This window comes from Scylla paramamosain, chromosome 28 (genome assembly GCF_035594125.1).
Source record: "Scylla paramamosain isolate STU-SP2022 chromosome 28, ASM3559412v1, whole genome shotgun sequence".
NCBI lineage: Eukaryota > Metazoa > Arthropoda > Malacostraca > Decapoda > Portunidae > Scylla > Scylla paramamosain.
Window position 1 is genome coordinate 3,246,943 of NC_087178.1, and position 15,558 is coordinate 3,262,500.

Below are 15,558 nucleotides of genomic sequence, written 5' to 3' on the forward strand. Positions count from 1 at the left end.
GTCTCTCTCTCTCTCTCTCTCTCTCTCTCTCTCTCTCCCTCTCTCTCTCTCTCTCTCTCTCTCTCTCTCTCTCTCTCTCTCTCTCTCTCTCTCTCTCACAGGAGGAGGAAGCTCATTACCAACACACAGGGCCACCCAGAGGACGCCATTACGCCTTTAAGGGAGTCTTGGGCCGCCTGGTTGGTTGTGGTGGTGGTAGTGGTGGTGGTGGAATGTTCAGGATGGTGACTGGTGAATAGCAGTTGGTATCATTGTGGTGATGTACATAGTGATTGGCGTGGTAGTGGTGGTGGTGGTGGAGGTTGTCTCCTTTTTTGGTCTTTACTTAAAATATTCGATACCAAACATTCTACCATTGAATTTACTCTTCATTCGTGTTCTTTACCCAAGTCCATCCTCCTCTTCCGTCTTTCTTTCCTTTATCATCCCTTATTTCTCTTCCCTTCGCATCCCCACATCTCACCATCACTGTGTTCCAAAAGTCCCTCTCCTTTCTCGTGCCTGTACCCTCACAGCGTCCCCCTGCCCCATTTCTTCCCCTTCTCGTCTCAGGTTCCTTTGCTCTTCCCTACCTCACAACTCACCATTTCATTCCAAAGTTTCTTCCCTTTTCCATCTATTCCAGTCTTTAGCATCATCCTGTCCCATTCACTGCTTTCTTGTCCTTCTGTTCCATTTCTGTTCCATCTTACCCACGAATTTCTTCCCTTTCCCATTTCTACAACTCAGCATTTCCCTTACTCACACCTGTTCCATATTGTTTCCGGTTTCCTTCCCTTTTCCACCTCTTCCACGTCACTGCTAATTTCTCTCCTATCCTCTTTCCTTTACTACAACTCATAATCTCATTTCATCTTGCTTCATCTATTCTCTTCCCTTCCTTAGCATCATCGTTTCATCACCGTCCAATCTCACTGCTTTGTCCGTCTCCTCTTGGTCTCTACACCTCCTCATCACGCCCACAGTCCTCTTCCCCATCCTGATGCCTTCCCTATCCTTCACACCTTCGTCTTTCATCCTTACCGCTCTCTAATGGTAATCTCCCCGACATGATCAGCCTCACGTTGCCTGGTTGTAAAATCACTCAACGGGAATCCTCAGCTTGCAAATTATACACGACTTGAGAAGGAATCGCTTTTACTCTTACTTCGAAGGATAGACACGAAGAGACATGTTTGATGGATACAGTTGGCATCTCTTGTTTTGTAACTGGAGAGGGGGAGAGAGAGAGAGAGAGAGAGAGAGAGAGAGAGAGAGAGAGAGAGAGAGAGAGAGAGAGAGAGTGAGAGTGAGTGAGAGTGAGTGTATAGTGTGTGTGTGTGTGTGTGTGTTTGTCTTTGTCTGTAGCATCTGTAAGCTATACTCTTGTTTTGGAAGCTTGAATAGTTACCCTCCTTCCGTGTGTGTGTGTGTGTGTGTGTGTTTCAGGACTTAGGTATCAGCTCTCCTCTTCTCTTGCCTGCTCTTCTCTCCTCTTCATGAAAGCCGCGTTAATACCTCTCACCAGGGTTTGTTTCTTAATCCGCTGCTGCACTTTTTCACGCCCAGGACGCTGCGAGCTCCTGACAAGACGAGAAAAATAGAGGGAAAAGAAGAGACCAAGGTATATAACTCTTACTTTACTCAACGAACATGATAACAGAATCGGGTTACAAAATGATGGCAGAGACGGACTGCACCGAGCAAAACCGAATTTACCCCAGCACTCAACGGAGTTTTCTTCCTCTTCTCCTCCATCTTTCTTTTCTCTGGTTTTCTGGTCCTCTTTTTTTCCTTTTTTTTTTTTTCTTTTTCTTTTCATCAGCGCACAAGGGTTCAAGACATGTGGTTGAGGTGCCTCCGGGAACTCCCTCCTCCCAGTTCTCTCGTTTACATGATGTTCTCCGTTTTCTGTCTCGTTTCGTCTCGGGGAGGAGGTGAAAACGAAAACTTGGCACTGGTAAAAAAAAACTCATCTCAGCGTCTCATCGGATTTTGTTGTGTTTTTTCTTTTTGTTCTGTTTAGCAAGAGACACCTCTATGCTCGTCTAATTATTTATTTTTTTGTGATTTTTTTTTTTGTAGGCTTTTTGTTCCTTTTTCCAGACACTTTCTTTTTCTGTCTTCCTTTCTATCTTCCTTCATTTATCTCTGGTTTCTTGAAGTGCAGCGTGAGTGTTCGGCATCACCTTCACCTCGCCTGGTCACTCGCCTGCTTCTCGCATCCGCCACCTTCACTTCAGTCTCACGTCACACATCCTCCCCGTCTCTATCTTTTCGCCTGATAAAGCTGCCTTCACGCTTTTTCACAAGTTTTTCCAGCTCACTTTTCTTTCTCCCATCCGGTTTTCTGTGCGTTTCTTGTCTATCCTTCACATAATTTTATCTTTGGCTCATCGTGCAAACTTGGCTTTCAACTGAACTCTTTGTAACCGAGTGACCTTAGGACATTTACACGTGTCAAGAGTCAGAAGAGTAAGGAAGGAGAGGTTACCATAGTTATCTTGGGTAGGGGAGAGAGGGGCGTCAGGGGGAGTCAGTGAGGGGAGGAGGGTGTTAGGGAGGACTTGAGACATATAATCTCGCACACAGAAATACAGGCTCAAAAAATATTTACGAAATCCATATATATATGTATATCAGTCAGGTAAACATTCAGCAGTGTCTTGTTTATATATATAGAGTCCGAGTGACATGGATGAGATCGCACATACACAGTTATATTTCGGCCTTACGCAGGTCCTTGTAAGACACTAACGTTCTGTATTCACTGTCATTCCTTATTCACTATCACCCACACTCACCTCATTACACTGATGATGATAAAAAAGAGAAGGAAAGATCTTATTCAGCCGTGGCAACGTAATGAGTTTTTCCCTTTTCGTGAGGTGGGCGAATGTTGAAGTTTTTCCTTGAGTTTTCTTTTTGACCATTTTAATGCTTGTCAGCGAGAGGACAAAGAGAGAGTCTCGGCCGAGGTCAGGAGAGTGCGTGGTGACGAGGGACGAAGAGGAAGAGGAAGAGGAAGAGAAGGATGGAGAGGGAGGAAGAGGAAAGAGAAGTAGGGCGTTGAGGAAGAAGGCGGCGGATTGTGGTATTTTATGGTCTCGGATGAGTGCACGGTGAGGGTGAAGGGTGAGGGAGTGAGTGAGGGTGGCGGGTGAGGCGGCGGGGCGGTGTGGGTGAGATGAGGATGGAAGAGAAGGAACAAGACAAAAAATATATACATATAAGGAAAACAAGACATCGGCAATGGAAGAGGTGGGGAGCTAAAACGTGTCATAGGGTTAAAAATAGTGTGAATAAAAGCTTAAAAAGCATATACACGTTAGAAATTAGTAAGTTAGGATGAAATAAATTGAATAATCTAATTCAGGAAGCCTTCCCTTCACCAACACCAAACTCAAGGTATTTAGGTTAAAAGTTTTCGTTGTTAGTGAGTGAAATAACTAACATTTTGAAGGAATCCAAAAGAAAATGTCGTTTATTCCCTTAATTATCAAGTCGGGAAGAGAAGGGAAGAAGGAGCAGACGGGAGAAAGAGATAGACGTAATGACTTACCGACTAAAAGATAGAGGGAAAAAGAGTGAAACCTAAAAGTTTGAAAGGACAGGAAGTGCGAGATTAACGGAGAAGAGTAAGAAAATAAAGAGTAATGCCGGGAAGTGAGGAATGAAGACGGAGAAAATGAACGTAGAGAGGCCGGGAGAGGAGGAGGAAAGTTGAGGTGGAGTGGATGGCAGTAAGTGAGGGAATTAGGACGCGAGAGGTGGTGCTGGAGTGCGGTGGCATGGCGGAGTGGTGGAGTGTGGTGGGGGGCGGCGTGGGGCTGGGGGCGGGGTCGTGGCGGGGCGGGGTGGGGCGGGGCGGGGCTTTATCATAACCTCTGGACGGCCTGTTCGAGGATGGTGACTTTTTTCTCCTTCCTGAGGGTGGAGGTCCTGGGCGGCGGCGGCGGCTCGGGCACGTCCCCCACGAAGGCCGCCCACCCGTTAGGCCTGCCATCGCCGCCCCCGCCCTGCCCGCCACACCCACTCTCCACCGCGCACACCTCCCCCGGCGGAAGATCCCTCACCACCGTCCACGCCCTCTGCACCTCCTCCTGGGTCGCCTGGTCTGTGGAGGAGAGTGTGAGGGTGAAGCAGAGTTATGTCCCCCATGGTGCCGCTCTCCGCCCCTGCTTGGCTGCCCCCAGACCTCGTTCTTCACACATTAGGCGTGGGATGCAGGACTCGCCCCTAAATTGTCTGGAGGGAAGCTGTGCGCGGCTCGCCTCGCCCCGCACACACAGTACCTTCTGATTTTATTCGTGTTGGACTCTTAACCATCTAAACATGTCCTAATTTGATCTTGTACACTATTGTTACTACAAACTAATACTACAGTGCAATGGCCAACAGAAATATGCAAACTATTGTTGGTTATCCGAGCATGTGCTATTAATATCAAGCCTAAAATTTAATCAATGCAGAAGTGGTTCTCACCCTTCATCCACCCTATTCACCTGCTCCCCTCACCTTTCCTCCTCACCTGCCCCTTTCACCTCCCCTCCTCACGGTCCTTCACAAAATTAAAGTTAAGCGCGCACGTTCCTAATTACATGTTCTAGATTCTGGGCTCTTAAAAAATATTTGTAATCCCGTAGCGTGACGCCAATTACTAAACATATAATCTTCTTACATTAACATAAACATAAACTGCCAACCATCAAGTCTAAACATTCATGCTAAACACACACTCCTTCCACGTCCTCCTGGAAACACTGTACCGTCCTGGAAGCAAACAACTATAAAAAACAAACGGGAATACATGGCGGTAAGTAATCCATGCATGCACCAAGCAGACACGTTCCGGGGCCCTGACATCCCCGCCTTCACCACAATCACCGCTCTTCGCCACTCCATATGGAAAGTGAATGTCCCTTACTCAGCTCCTTTATATACTCAGCACTCTCATCACTTGTCATTCGTCACGGAGACTGAACGACTATTTTTTTCAGCGGGCAGTGTGGTTATATATATTAGTTAACTCGTAAGAAAGGTCGTCATTTTTGAGTCACCGAAGTCATCACGCTACAAGGGACTATCAAAACCGTAATGTCATCTTGTCACCACAATATTCAAGTCACCATTGTCGTTCTCTGAAGCTAACTATATCACTCATCACATCATTCACCACTACAGTTGTGACTACAATCATCACATAAACAGTAGAGATCGTTTTCCTGAACCTAACAAACGATTCACATCTACATTCACCTCTTCATTCACCACTACAGTCATCATATAGCCATCACACGTCACCACTCCACCTCTTCACCACACTCAGGACACCAGTCAGGCAGTCAGTCAGTCCCTCACACCATACCTCATTACACAACGTCTCATTCACAAGGAGGCGGGAGTTGGAGAGTAACGGGAGAAAATTCTTAACAGCTTGGTATTTTTCGTTCCATAATTAGTCTTACGCCTCAATCATTCTGCCATTCCGTGTCACTCTCTCCCCCTCCACTCAGTCCCTCACAGTCACTTGGTTTCCGATCAGCCGCAGCGGGTCCTTAGGGTTACGGTGACAGGTATTGAGCGCGGAGAGTGAAACAAGAAATCAGTGTCCCTTTGCTTTCACTTCTTTTCACTTTCGCGGTGGGAAGTTGCAGGGCCAAGTTGGGTCTTGCTGTCATTATTGGCTTTTGGTTCCAGTGGCTGCCCTCATGGCCGCTTTTAAAACTTCAAAGAGAAGCCAACCTCCTTGTAATTAGTGATCATTTGACGTAACTGCTCAACAAAGAACGCAGCAAGAAGACTAGAGGTATCTTTTTTTTTTAATTCTTTTTTCTTAGTGATGTCTTTTGATGTTTTAGTTATTGCCATTTAAGGAAGGAATTGGCCAACAGTGATCTATGATACCTGAGTAGCTTCCTATTCAAGCTCTATAACAACATAGCAGTAATATACAGATTGCACTAGACATATAGAAAAAAATTGCCATCAGTATATAAAAAAAAGTAATTTTCACATCAGTTCGTGCATGATAAAGAACCGACAAAAAATATAAATGCACAATTAACACTCAGGAAAAAAAATACGACAAAAATTATTCATGGTGCAGGCTGCACGCTCGCTCACACACACTCACACTCACACACACACACACACACACACACACACACACACACACACACACACACACACACACACACACACACACACACACACACACACACACACACACACACACACACACACACACACACACACACACACACACACACACACACACACACACACACACACACACACACACACACACACACACACACACACACACACACACACACACACACACACACACACACACACACACACACACACACCAAAATAAACAAAAACTGCCAAAGGAGAGATAGCATGACACAACACGAGGTCAGGTCACGTGTCTTGAACGGGAGAGAGGTCAAACTATAACCCCGAGTGACCTTCCCAGTGACGTGCCTCTACCCCTCCCTCGCGCCACACACTATAAGGGGTTAAAGAGAGAGGAGGGAATAAGAGCGGTAAGAATAATATCAATAGAACCTAACTATTCTTTTTAAAGAGTGGCGTGCGTCTCACCAATCGTTGCCACGGATTGGGTGCGCGTCCTTGAGTCACCGCCCTCCCTCAGTAGCGTGGGCGGCTCTATGGTAAAGGAAGTCTCCCGGCTGGCGCCCCTGGGAGACCTGAAGGAGGGGGAGAGAAAAGGTCATGAAGTCAGGACGGAAAGATCGATGTGCTGGTGTGGGAGTGTCCGGGCTTTTTTTTTTTTTTTTTTTTTATGGAGGTTTTGTCCCGTTTCGTTTTTATGGAGTGTGTACGGAAGTGTAATTTAGATGTAAAAGGCGTTTGTAGTGCCAACGATAGACGAGGAATGGTGGTATTTTGATTTTGCGAGAGGAATTGTGGCTGCGGTGTGGGCGTGTTTGAGGGAGAATAAAACCGAGAGGGTATATTCTCCTTGTGTGGCTGGAAGATACGGTACAGAGTGACGGAGGAGCGAGAGGAGGAGCAAGAAGAGGAAGAGGAGGAAGGAAACCGTTTGATAGGCAGTAAAAAACACGACAAGACTTGAGGACCACCTTACCTACTGATGGTGGCGACGCCCGTGGGACCCCTGAAGGAGCCTTGTGACTTGAGGGCCCCTGGGGACTTGGGTCTCTTTAGGGTGCTCGAAGGAGACCTGCTGGAGGAGGGCGAGGAGCTGGGTCAGACGTGGAGACTTAATAACTGCTCTCAAGAAAGTTGATAAAATAGGAAAGTGTCTCGTGTCTTGTTACTGCCCTTTAGTGTTAAATAATTTCTGGATATGTAAGATTTTGTGTCGGCGAAGTGTGGCGTCAAGTTTTATGTGGAAGTGGGAGGAAATTTTTGTCACTCCATGTTGTCAGAAAGACTTTTTAGTGAAAGAGAGAGCGCTCCTCGTGTTGATTTTAAGTCCCAAGTCTCAGTTCTCAGTGTTGGTCTAATTGCTTCCACCAGCCGGTTGGTTTCTTCTTCAGAGGGAAAGTTGACTGAAATTTTATAAAAGAAAAACATTCGCTCGCTACATGGAGAAGTGATGAATTTTACAAATACTCGAAAAAAAACTGGCTCGTGGGCTTCAATTTTCTTTCTATTCTCTCGCCGTTAAATTTCCACGACTCGATGAGGCAGTACAAAGAAAACAAAGGCTTCACTGTTACATCGTTGGTCGTATCTCGAGGTCCTTTGAATGTTAAAATGACGAGACATTTTTTACGAAGTTCAGAGGACTGGGCAAGCCGTAACGAGGCCATCCCAGCGAATCATTATGACAGAAACCAAGTCTGTTTTGCATTGCACTCGCATTTTTCCCATCGATCCTTGAAAACAATGAACATGATTTCAGTGTTGCACGTGGCGAGGCTGTGTGTGTGTCTGGGGCCAATTAGCCGAGATGCCGTAATGTATTGTGCAGCTGCCGCCTGTCATCTTGCGGATGCAGTAATGCATCACTAATATTGTGCTGATGTGGGTTTAGAGGAAGAGCGGTCACCTTAATTATTTCAAGGAAGCCATGTCCTCAAAGGCCGCCGTCCTTGTTGAGGCATCAGTAACATCCACAGCTTTTTAAATGAAAACTATTATTTGTTTTGTGAATTCAATTTAAAAAATGTTTTGTGCGTGTTTGTATGAATCAGACAGGCGTGAGATGTCTCTATAAATATCATGTGAGTGAGTGAGTGAGTGTGTGTGTGTGTGTGTGTGTGTGTGTGTGTGTGGCATTGAGCTCATGCGTGCGTGCGTGCGTGCGTGTGCGCCTCCTTGTGCTGGTGGTGAATATATCAGAACAGTCAGGGATGGCAGGGTGGGTGACTGGATGGTGAGGGCGGTGAATGACACGTGTCACTCGTTGTGATAAACACAGAGGCCACAAAAAAATGCAAGACTTTGTGAATAAAAACTATACGAAGTAGCAACGAGTGATGGTGAGACGGTGATGGTAAGGAATGGCGACTGATAGTGAACGTGACTGGACTGTCTGCCTTGGCTGCTGGTGGTTGGTAATAAAACTGATTGTGACGTGATAACTGCGAGCTAATGGCCTAACAGGCTGAGATATTACTGACAATGACTGATAAATTATATATTTCTTATCCTGAGCATAAAATACGGTAAAATCTGGATCATATGTAACTATGAGGAGGTACACTACTATTTCAAAGTAGTGGGGGAACGAGAGAAAAGTAAAATAAAGAAAGGAGCAAAATTGAAAACTGCGATCTATTGTGTATTCGTACAAAGGACCAAAGGACATAACACACCAATGGATGAAATGTACCAGCTCTGGAAACCTTGCTATGCTCCGGAACTCAATAACTGCCGTGTTGATGGACTTTTTGGATTGCATGAGTGAAGTTCGCTCGCCCGTCCCTCTGTTCCGCTTCTCTATTGCGGCCTTGAGTGCTCGAGTCACGAACACACTGCACCGAGTCTTGGTTCACCGGGCGCTTCATTCCCTCGTCTTTAGTGTTCCTTATGTTGAAGGTTCAGGAACATTTGGTCTAATGATAATGTAAAGGCAACACGAAAGGCTTTGTTATATAACGCTTCATCATGTTTTCTTCCTGTGCGGTTCTATTTTTTTCCTTGATTAGTTTTATTCTTGAGCGTTAATCGAAACCTATTTTTCTCTCTCATGAAGATTTGCAATTTCATGGTGGGTGAGCGAGGTGTTTGGTCGCCGCTAAACTCTTTGAAAGCCAGTGAAGAAAAACATTGGTCGGTGCAGCTCCGAATTAAGCGACAAAAATAAGCCTCTGTGGAAGTGTTCATCCTTTTGATAGTGAGCGATGCAGCACCGGACTGATGAAGGGGAGGGGGGCAAGTTGTGCGGGGTGAGTGGGAGGGGGTGTAGCCGGCGCGGGCACTCGATACTTGCCTGGTGAGGTGCTGCAGCTCGTCCGAAGTCAAGTGAAGCTTCTCGTAGGACGCCTTCACGCAGTCTGGCGGGCCGCCGTAGGTGCCGCCCAGCCCTCCCAGACTCATGACGGAGCCCACGCGGGGGACCTCAGCCCCCTCCTGCCGCGCCACACAACAAGGGAAGCAAAGCGTCAGCGTCATGCTTGCGTGATGAAAATGTATCTGTATTCCTGAGACTTACCTCAGAGACTCATAACAATCGATGCCTTACCTGAGCGTGGAGGTGATGCCCCTGGCAGGGCGGGTGCTGAGAGGGCCGCCTCCAGAACAGCAGTAGGAAGATAAGGCCGTTCAGCAGCAGGAGGGAGACGCCCAGGCCCACTGTCACCATCAGCGCCGTAGAGTACCGCACGTACTCACTCGCGTCGGGGAGTGTCATTTTGGGGGCGCTGCTGCTGGGGGGCAGGGGGAAAACGAGGCACAGTGTTGCTTTGTGTGACTTGTCTTAGCGGCGCCACACACACACACACACACACACACACACACACACACACACACACACACACACACACACACACACACACACACTCCTCACTGACATCACGAAAATTCTTGCTATTTAATATCATATGTTGGTGCGTGTTTTGCTCTCACCTGGCAATGGTGGGCGAGAGGGCGAGGGTGGTGGTGACCCGCGGGGTAGTGGGTTGGGGGGAGGGAGTCACCGCCAGGGTCGGGGTGGTCGTTTCATGGGCGGCAGCGGCAGCAGCGGCGGCGGCGGCGGCGGCGGCGATGGTGGTGGTGGTGGTGTTGGGCTGCAGGAAGTACCAGGGGTCTGGCGGCTTGACGACGCCGTAGAAAAGGTGAGGGTCGGTGCTTATCTCCCAAGACTTAGAATCAGGAGGGTAGGACTTGCCCGCCGCCTCTAGCTCCGGCACCAGCCACGTCCAGAGTGCCAGCTGGTGGGCGCGGTACTGAGAACCAACTGTGGGCGGCACACCTGCCAGGAGGTGGGAAAACACCAGGTGTTCGTAATCAACGTTGTGCTGAGTGGAAGGAAATCGATACCACCCTCGTGCTTACTAATTAGTGTGATTTACTTCACAACAACCCAGCATAAATAATCCTATTTCATCATTAGTGTCTCCGTGCGTCGCCCACAAGACGGAATCCGCAAGACAAATAGAGCAGGAAAGGACCTCTACACACAGCGGGAGGCGCCGCTAATTAACCCCACGACAGACTTGTGCTAGTGCAAACAGTGAGCGCGTCACCAAAGGGGCCACCGATACACCTAAATACTGACACTGCTAATTGGTGCTGCGCGTCTTGTTTGACCTTCTCGAACCCTCGCCAGGCTTTCCATTGTTTCTCGTTCACACGCTCAATACTTAATGTCTCCCTGTTGACAGAGAAACCTGCACCCCTTGAGAAATATATAACCTGACGTAACTTGAATTTATGACTCCCCTCTGACACTCACCTATTTTGAGGTACTCTCTGGTATCTGGCCTGTAGCGCGGCCAGGCCACGGCAGCAAACCCAGGCGAGGGGGATTCTCTGGGCAGGTTCGGGTCTCTGGGGAAAGATACGCGGCAGGTTAGTTGGTGTTCACCGCCCGGCTGCCAGGGAGATGGAGGAGATGGAGGAGGAGGATGCTGTGGCTACCAGTAACTCTCTCTCCACCTTCCACCTCTCCACTAGTCCGATCCTTCCTTCCTCTCTTACCCTCTGCCGCCCCGCTAGTCATGGCTTCTGCTGCACCGATGAATTTCAGAAATGGGTCATCATCCGTGCCTTCGGAGCCTTTCCTGCGCGGCGGTGGGCTGGCCCGTCTCGCCACACCCACGACTTTGGAGAAACACCCTCTTTCCGCCCATCTGTCTGCCTCCAACTGGTAATTACCGAGACGGACACAGCCGTTTTGGAGTGCTCAAGAGCCTTTCCTGCAGAGTCATGGCACATTACACTCGTCGACGGTTCACCTGACCACCAGTCTTATCTTGGGTCTAAAAGCGTCGTTCTAGTCCCGCTCTGAGTCAGTCATCCTCACGACTTGCCGCTGCAGGTAAAATAACGTGCGCCGCTATGTCAAGGTTAAGATTATGGTCAGAAGTTTCCTGGTTTATGTAGTTATTCTTGGTCCCGACAGTGATGCGGTGAGGGATGTTTATGGTCACTTAAAGGTGCATTTTCATGACCACTTCCTCACTTCTATGGCCGGGGAACCCTGTAGCAGCTGTCTGAACCACTAGCCCGTTTTTTCTTTATCCGTGTACCTAATGATATGAATGATTAAAAGCCCCCCTGTATAATATTCATCCTTCCGTACTTCACTTTAGGCCCACGCCAAGGTGCGTAGCGGGCATTGTCATCCTCCAGGGATGTTGATACTATACCTCGAGAAAGGGAAGGGGAAATTCTGTATACCTGCAACCTCTAACGACGGCATGTACCAAATGCAGGAATTACCTTCATTAAGCGTCCATCATGCCATGCGTAATTGCCTTAATGCGGGTGATCAAACATAATAACCGCGAAGTTTAATCTTGGAAGGTTGTCAGTTTCATGTTCAGATTGTAGCACCGAGTTAGGTGAGCATTATAACAGCACTCCACCCTCGGCAAACTCATCCTGCACCACAATTGACCTGTCAGGCATCCCTGTTGGCTGAGGCTGAGTTGTGGCTGAGACAGAGCAGCAGTGTCACTCACCCCGACTTGGCAAAGTTAGTGAGAAGAGTGATGACGTCTTCTGAAAGCTGTGTCAATGCCGGGGGCCGGATGGGAGGGGAGGGCGCCCCCGGAGATGAAGTGACGTCACTGAGTCCGGTGCCCCAGATCAGCCCCAGCTCCCACCCCGGCGCCTGGAGCTGCGGAGAGAAACGAAACAATTATTCTGTAGTTTATAAATAAGACCAATCTCCTCTTACAGACAAAAGGAATCTATAGAAGTGTGTGTCTGTGTGTCTGTGTGTGTGTGTGTGTGTGTGTGTGTGTGTGTGTGTGTGTGTGTGTGTGTGTGCGTGCGTGCGTGCGTGCGTGTACATATGTGTGTGTCTGATTGTGTATGAGAGAGAGAGAGAGAGAGAGAGAGAGAGAGAGAGAGAGAGAGAGAGAGAGAGAGAGAGAGAGAGAGTAGGGGGGGGCCAGGCTTTTATAGGCAAAGGGGTTTTTGGTAGAAACTCACCTGTCCAGAAAGTCGATTTTCAAGGTCACATATGAAGACGAAGACTTTCGTGTGGTGCGCAAGGGCGTCGGCTGCCTGGTGCAGGGGAGCCACCACCCCCGCGTCTCCCAGCAGGTGAAGGAGGAGGTTCCTGCGCACCTCAGGCCCGGGCTTGATTGCCGTCCAGTCCGTGTACTCCTGCAGCGTGGCCGCCAGCACCTCTCTCAGGTGGTGGCGGCGAGTGTTCCTCACCCACGTCCTCGCCACACGCTCGAATGTTCTGTCGTCCACGCCTTTGCTAATTAAACTTTCACTCAGCCAGGACCAAGCCTCCCAGGGCGTGAACCCCAACATGACCTGCACATGCTGGCGGACTAGTGACGCCCCCCTCCTCATCCCCGCCACCACCACGCCGTCCTCGCTGGGGCCCCACGCTGGCATGAAAGCTGGAGACTCTACCTGCCTTGCCGCGGCCATCAGATCTTGGAGGGGAGCGTCCCGGAGGCACGACACCGTTCTGGGATGGGCGGCGTTAGGATCGTCTGGCACCGGGCACCCAGCGGCCATGGCCAGGCGGAGAGTGACGCTGAGGGGCGCCGCTACCCTGGACCAGGGACATCCCGACCACCCCGACACCATTACCACGCGGTGGAACAATCCTGCAAAGAGAATGTCATTCGCTCGTCAGGGATCATGTAACGCGAGTGTTGTTTATCGACCTGAGACTGTAAAAATATGCAGCGAGATCAATAGCTCTCAAGAGATTTTTATGGCAGTGTTGCCTGGGTGGCGATGAGGCGCTGCTGCAGCTCACCTTGCGGCACGATGGGACTCTCCATGAGGTAGGAGATGCAGGCGGCGCCGGTGTCCCGTCCGAAGAGCGTCACCTTCGTCGGGTCACCGTTGAATTGCTTAATATTCTCCGCCACCCAGTTGAGGGCAGTGATCTGGTCCATCAGGGCGAAGTTACTCACCACGCCGCCGCCTCCGCCGCCGTAAGTGTTGAGGAACCCTGCGGCGAAACACCGTCCCTAACGCTGGAATATTGTCCCAGGACACACTGACCCCGAAAGCTTCTCCCCAGCCTAAGGCCAGCCTCCGAACTGCGCCTGCTGCTGCTGGGATCCATCCATAGCAATCATAATGTCCTCTGTGCACACCAGGGACGCAGCAGTGGCAAGAGCAGCAGGAAGGAAGCAGATGGGCGTCAGTGGACACGGATGCTTTAAAAAATCATGCTTTTGAAGTTGATTTGACACCAACATCCATCATCGCCGAGTGAGTTACGGCGGCAGGTGATGGATGAAGGCTCGCCACTGACGTGTTTTGGCTCAGAAATTATGCAGTGTTCGCTTGGTGTTTCTCGGGGGATGGCGAGTCTGAGGTGCAGGTAATGGGGCTCATCCGAGGTTCACTCTACCTTCGTGGTGTTCCAAGCCAGAGCAAAATATTATGACACCATGTTTAGCAGGGAAGTTATAAAAAGAGCAGTGTAACTTGTTGGATCATTTTATGTACGCGTTACTGAGAAGCGCGTCTCTTTATTTTATTTTTTTTTTCTTTTCTTAGGATCTGTCTTTGTTCGTCCGTATCTACATGTGCATCTGAACATATTGATTATGTGTGTGTCGCCCGCAAAGCTTGATAAAGAAGTCCTTTGTGTGTGTGTGTGTGTGTGTGTGTGTGTGTGTGTGTGTGTGTGTGTGTCATTATGTATCGATGTCTCTCTGTTCTGTTCCTGATATCTCTCTCTCTCTCTCTCTCTCTCTCTCTCTCTCTCTCTCTCTCTCTCTCTCTCTCTCTCTCTCTCTCTCTCTCTCTCTCTCTCTCTCTCTCTCTCTCTCTCTCTCTCTCTCTCTCTCTCTCTCTCTCTCTCTCTCTCTCTCTCTCTCTCTCTCTCTCTGAATGAATGAGAATAAAAGAGCTGCACGAGGTATCTTATTCAGTGTAATGCAGAAGCTCATCCATCACCTTCACTTTATTGACCTGCTAACGACCGGGGTGACCTTCCAAGCTCTTCCTTCCCTTTCCCTCCCCTGCCAACTCCCTCTCCTCCTCTCTTCCCCCTTCTCTCTACCCCTCTATCCCTCCCTGCCATCCGGTGTAGTGAGGGTCAACTCATTACTTTCCTTGCGAGGTTATTTCTTCCCCGAGGCCTCGTGTGCTTTATATGAGGGCAAGATTAAATAAAAATAAAGGAAAAACGAGCAGACAGCATCATCTAAAATATTTTACTTGATGTGTGTGTGTTTGTGTGTGTGTGTGTGTGTGTGTGTGTGTGACAGTAGAAAAGGCTCACCCAGCGGGCCGAGGCGGTAGTTGAGGGTGATGACCACCACCCTCCCGTAGGCGGCGAGGACAGACCCGTCGAAGAGCGAGCCGGCGCCCCAGCTGAAGCTCTCCCCGTGCACGTACACCATCACGGGATACACCTCGGAGCCGGGAATCACTGTGGACGGGCAGGCGAGGCATGTCGCGTGGAAGCACTACATGGATATAACGTATTCATACTCTAGTTGACAAGGGGCGCTGGAGACTCACCCATGATGGGGCTGTAGATGTTGACAGTGAGGCAATCCTCGCTTTGGTTGGCCAGCGCCGCCGACACATTCCTGATGAAGTCTGCTCTGGCGCGCGGCATATTGGCCTCGTCAGGGTCTGGCAGCAGCTGGGGACACACTGGCGGCGGGGAAGTGGCGTCCAGCACCCCTTCCCAGGGCGTTGGGGTGTTGGTGGGGGTGAAGCGCCCCTCCTCCACCGGGGGACTGGCATACGGGACACCCATGAACACCTCCACGTCACCTAGAAGGTGGCCCAGGTGCCTGATGAGCCCCTGCACCTGGCCGTACTTTGTAGTGACCAGGCGGGTCTTTGGGGCAGCGGCAGCTTGCGGGCCCGGCCATGTGGCGGCCAACACCACCAGCCACGCCCACGCCCACGGGGTCATACCACCATCACGCCCTCGCCCCCACCTCCCGCCTGCCCTCAGCCCTC

General features: G+C 49.6%; 2 protein-coding genes across 35 annotated transcripts in view; one reads left to right on the forward strand and one right to left on the reverse strand.

The window, feature by feature from the left end:
- Positions 1–15,558, forward strand: part of LOC135114712 (uncharacterized) — a 200,278-nt gene that overhangs the window by 78,479 nt on the left and 106,241 nt on the right. The gene's annotated exons all lie outside the window — the stretch shown is intronic.
- Positions 1,605–15,558, reverse strand: part of LOC135114711 (neuroligin-2-like) — a 39,566-nt gene continuing 25,612 nt past the window's right edge. For 2 of the 5 annotated variants that reach the window (XM_064030652.1, XM_064030651.1), the window contains exons 3-14: positions 15,106–15,558; positions 14,864–15,013; positions 13,379–13,576; positions 12,586–13,223; positions 12,111–12,268; positions 10,880–10,974; positions 10,051–10,396; positions 9,668–9,848; positions 9,416–9,555; positions 7,100–7,198; positions 6,592–6,698; positions 1,605–4,096 (exon numbers count right to left, since the gene is read on the reverse strand). The exon at positions 15,106–15,558 is cut by the window's right edge. In XM_064030652.1, the coding sequence (XP_063886722.1) occupies positions 3,858–4,096; positions 6,592–6,698; positions 7,100–7,198; positions 9,416–9,555; positions 9,668–9,848; positions 10,051–10,396; positions 10,880–10,974; positions 12,111–12,268; positions 12,586–13,223; positions 13,379–13,576; positions 14,864–15,013; positions 15,106–15,511 (2,757 nt within the window). In that variant the 5' untranslated portion in view covers positions 15,512–15,558 and the 3' untranslated portion in view covers positions 1,605–3,857. Of the gene's footprint in view, positions 4,097–6,560; positions 6,699–7,099; positions 7,199–9,415; positions 9,556–9,667; positions 9,849–10,050; positions 10,397–10,879; positions 10,975–12,110; positions 12,269–12,585; positions 13,224–13,378; positions 13,577–14,863; positions 15,014–15,105 lie in introns of all 5 variants that reach the window. The other 3 variants (XM_064030653.1, XM_064030655.1, XM_064030654.1) reach the window with 3 other exon arrangements.